The sequence below is a fragment of the Trichechus manatus genome, unplaced genomic scaffold (assembly GCF_000243295.1).
Source record: "Trichechus manatus latirostris isolate Lorelei unplaced genomic scaffold, TriManLat1.0 scaffold00151, whole genome shotgun sequence".
NCBI classification, from domain to species: Eukaryota; Metazoa; Chordata; class Mammalia; order Sirenia; family Trichechidae; genus Trichechus; species Trichechus manatus.
Window position 1 is genome coordinate 2,770,573 of NW_004444087.1, and position 3,911 is coordinate 2,774,483.

Here is a 3,911-nt window from a genome sequence, read left to right on the forward strand (position 1 = left end):
TGTCCCAAGGGCCACAGCCTGGCTGCCCCCTCCCAGTCGCCCAGCCTGAGAGGGGCAAGGTGCCAGGCTGGGGGGTGTTGGGTGTGAGAAAGGCCCTCCCCGCCACCTCCTGCCCAAGCCTGGAATGCGCTGACCACAGCGGCCCAGTCCTAATCCCAACTCTGTGCCTGGGCCAGCAGAGCTGCTGGAGCAGGGCGGCAGAGAGGGTGGGGGTGGATAGGTGGGGGTTTCAGGGGACAGGCTGGTGACTCTGGATGGTCCTGTGGTACCAGGCAGTCAAAACAGACCCCTAGAAGGCCAGGGAAGGGTTGGTGGCACGCCTCCCCTCCCCCACCTTGGCCTTGGGCCCCTGGGAGCTAAGCTCAGGGGCCTAAAGGAGGAACCTGGGCTGGGCAGTCCACGTCCTCTCTGTGCTCTTCCTACAAGCATGGGGGAGAGGCCACCCGTCCAGCTGTCTGAAGGGTCCTAAGAGGTGAAGTCAGGGCAGGGGGACGGGGTGGGCGGCCTGGCAGGGGAGAGTTCCAGGGATAAGAGATGAATGGGGCTGGGGGAAGGGCACAGTGAACTTGTCAGCCCCGCCCTGGCCTGGGGGCGGGGCTCCTTCCAGCCCCCACTGCCTATATCTTGGGCTTGCCCCACCTTCCCACAGTAGCTGGGAAGATGGCACTGCAGGTGGGTGAGACCCCAGGGTTGGGCCACACATTTGGGCCTCGGTGGGGAAGGGAGCAGAGCCAGCTGGGGGTGCCTCGCCGCCTGTGCCCCTCCTCATAGATCTGGGGGGCAGGTTCCGACTTCTCATCAGACCCCATGCTGAGAGGGTGTGGGGAGGGGGCCCAGAGTCGGTCTGCTAGGCAGTCTCCGTGCCTTTCACCTCATTGTGAAGGAAACGTCCTTAGAGGGACAGGGTTCTGGGGAAGACCACACCCGGGACTGGGGCCAGGCTGGCTGGGGCCCTCTAGATAGAGGGTGCACCGTGGGGGAGGGAGGCCATGGAGCCCTGGGCCTCCCCTCCTCTTTTGCAGTTCGAAGCCTTCTACTCGGGGGGCCTGGCCCCTGGCTGGAGCCTGCTGGTCCAGGGACAGTCCAACTCCAGAGAGGACAAGTAAGGGACATGGCCCCTCAGGCTCCCTCTGGGGTCCTGAGGGATGACTGGTCACAGGGCTGTGGGGCTGGTAAGCTGTGTGCTGCCCTTATGACCCACAATGCTCCCACCCAGGTTTGAGATCAACTTCTTGTCCGAGTCGGGGGACATCGCCTTCCATGTGAAGCCCCGCTTCTCCAGCGCCACCTTGGTGGCCAACGCCTTCCAGGCCGGCAGCTGGGGCCCGGAGGAGGTGTCCAGTATCTTCCCGCTGGTGCTGGGGGAGCCCTTTGAGGTGACGGACGGGGGGCAGTGCAGAGGGGTGGGTGAGACCCATGGGTATAAGGGAGGCCCATGGGGGGATGGGAATGTGGAAGACAGGGAAGGTCTGTGGGGGGCAATGCTGTGGTGCCGTGGGGGTGACAGGGGAGACCCAAGGAGGGGTGGGCAAGGCCCATAGGGGTGAGGTGGATGAGCCCCATTTAAGGGGAGGCCCAGGGTAGGGGTACCCTATGGAGCATAAGAACACTCTCCTAGGCTTTGCGAGGAGGATGGATGCCCTAGGAGGGTGGGGATCCCTGTCTTTCCAGCTCCAACAGGCACTGTGGTCCAGCAGGAGCTAGGGTTGCGGGGGAGGGAGAGGGACTTACCGTGGCTGTTTTCTCTGCTGGATCTGGGTAGCAGCCCTCCCTGTCTCCCCATCTGAACAGTGGGAGCCCCCTGCCCTGGCTGCCAGGCACCCCGTTTGGAGAGAGAAGGGAGACCCCCACCTGGGGCTCAGAGCTCTCATTGGGGCCAGTGGGGTGGGCCTGCATAGAGTGCCGTGTGCCGGGGGTCCCTGAAGCTGGGCCTCCTGGACTCATACAGACACCGCCTGCCTGCCCCCAGCTGGAGGTCCACGCAGACGCAGTGCAGTTCCACATCCAAGCCCAGGGGCTGGAGGTGCTGCACTTCGAGCACCGCCACAGGCCCCTGGCGGCAGTCACCCGGGTGCAGGTGCTGAGTGATCATCGCCTGGCCCTGGTCGAGCTCACCAAGAGGGGCCCGAGCTGGGGGTGAGGCTCCTGCACCCCTGGGCCCGCCCTCCCTGCCCCACACTGCGCACTGGCAGGAATCTTGCTTCTTGTCATTACCTGGAACCCTCACGGGGGTGGGGGGGCGAGTGGCTCGCAGCTATGGGTTGGTCCCCTGCCCTCTGCTCTTCCAGCCTGCCCGCCTACATTCACAGCCAAGAGTGGGGTCCACTGTCCACCCCCTGGCCCCGAGTCTGCATCCAGTGGTGGGGTGGGGTTCAGGCCTTGGGTGCTTGTAGGGACAGCGGCAACTGAGAGGAGCCGCAGAGCCAGGAGCTGAGCCTTGGTCACCCCGCATCTGGGGCCCTGGAGTCCCCCAGTGGAGCGGGGATGAGGCAGAGGATTGTGGCTCTGTGGCCCCCACTCTGGCTCCACTGTCAATAAAGTCTGAGCAGAAACTTGGCTGCTGTGAGTGGGGTCAGTGGGGAGTGGGGACTGGGGTGGGGGTCCCTGAGAGTGACAGCCCAGGGATGGTCTGACCCCCACCTTGTCTGAACCCCTAGACTGGGGGGTCTAGGGTGGGACAGGGATGGACACAGGGCAGTGGGGGAGGGGAGAGGCTGGGCACTGTCCCCCACCTCTGACTCCTACCTCAGCAGGACTGACAGACCCTGTCACCCTGGGGACGGGTGTCAGCCAGCATGGGCTTGATGTGAGGGTTCCAGGGCACTGGCCCAGCCCTCCCTCAGGGGCCTTGGGTTCAAAGACCCTCGTGACCCAGTCCTGCTGAGGCCATGCTCTGCACCCCCTGAGACAGTCGCCCTGGGGGCCCCAGAGCTTCCTCCTCCCCCTGCTTCCTGTTGGGGCAGCAGGAAGGGTCTTCCTGTTTCCCCTCATCCCACCTGGAGTGAGACGTGCCTCTGTCCCTGCTGCCTCTTGTGTGGGTGGCGGGAGGGTGGGAGTGGGGATGGGAGGGTGGGGGCAGGAGCTAGAGGGGCCTCAGGCCACATATGGGGAGTGAGTGTGGCTGGGAAGAGGCTCCCGGCCTGGTCTCCACTTTCCGGAGCTGCTCCTCACTGGCAGTGGGAACTTTAACACAGGCCGTTCCCTCTTTGAGCCTCAGTTTTCCCATCTATAAAATGGGCGAAATGCCCAGAACTCACAGTTTCCTGAGACTGAATGAGATGGGCTATGATGGGCTCAGTCCCTGTATGATAGAGCCGAGTGCCCCAAGGGGGGAGTTGAGATGGCTTCAGGGGCATCCACCGGTTTTCTGTTAATAATTATGTATTAATTTTAATATTACTTATCAATAATACATCACCTATTTGTCACTATATCTACTTATCTATAATCTGTATCATCTATCATATCCAACTTATCTATCATCTATCTACCTATTATCTATTTTGTTGTTGTTAGGTGCTATTGAGTCAATTTAAGCTCATAGTGACCCCAAGTGACAGAGCAGAACTGCCCCCGTACGGTTTTCTAGGCTGTAATCTTTACAGAAGCAGATCTCCACGTCTTTCTCCCAGGAGCCACAAGGTGGGCTAGAACTGCCAACCTTTCAGTTAGCAGCCAAGCGCTTAACCATTGCACCACCAGGGTTCCTATCATCTGTTCACCTTTCTCTGTATCTATCTATCTATAACCTACCTTTCATCTATGTATCTATGTGTTTATTTATGTTACTATTTATCTATGCATCTTATTATGTATCTATGTACCTATCTGGAAACCCTCGTGGCATAGTGGTTAAGAGTCCGGCTGCTAACCAAAAGCTTGGCAGTTCAAATCCAGCAGGCATTCCTTGG

The 3,911-nt window shown here is 60.5% G+C and overlaps 1 protein-coding gene across 1 annotated transcript; it reads left to right on the forward strand.

The window, feature by feature from the left end:
• The first annotated feature begins 660 nt into the window (after positions 1-660).
• Positions 661-2,541, forward strand: GRIFIN (galectin-related inter-fiber protein). Its single transcript, XM_023740276.1, has 4 exons — positions 661-672; positions 1,023-1,102; positions 1,217-1,376; positions 1,949-2,541. Exons 1-4 carry the CDS (start codon positions 661-663, stop codon positions 2,138-2,140), a joined length of 444 nt encoding a protein of 147 aa, XP_023596044.1. The 3' UTR covers positions 2,141-2,541.
• The last annotated feature ends 1,370 nt before the right edge of the window (positions 2,542-3,911 follow it).

Coding starts and splice junctions, on each gene's coding strand:
- GRIFIN (XM_023740276.1), top strand. Junction 1,103..1,216: donor TCCAACTCCAGAGAGGACAA/GTAAGGGACATG, acceptor GCTCCCACCCAG/GTTTGAGATCAACTTCTTGT. Junction 1,377..1,948: donor TGCTGGGGGAGCCCTTTGAG/GTGACGGACGGG, acceptor GGACTCATACAG/ACACCGCCTGCCTGCCCCCA.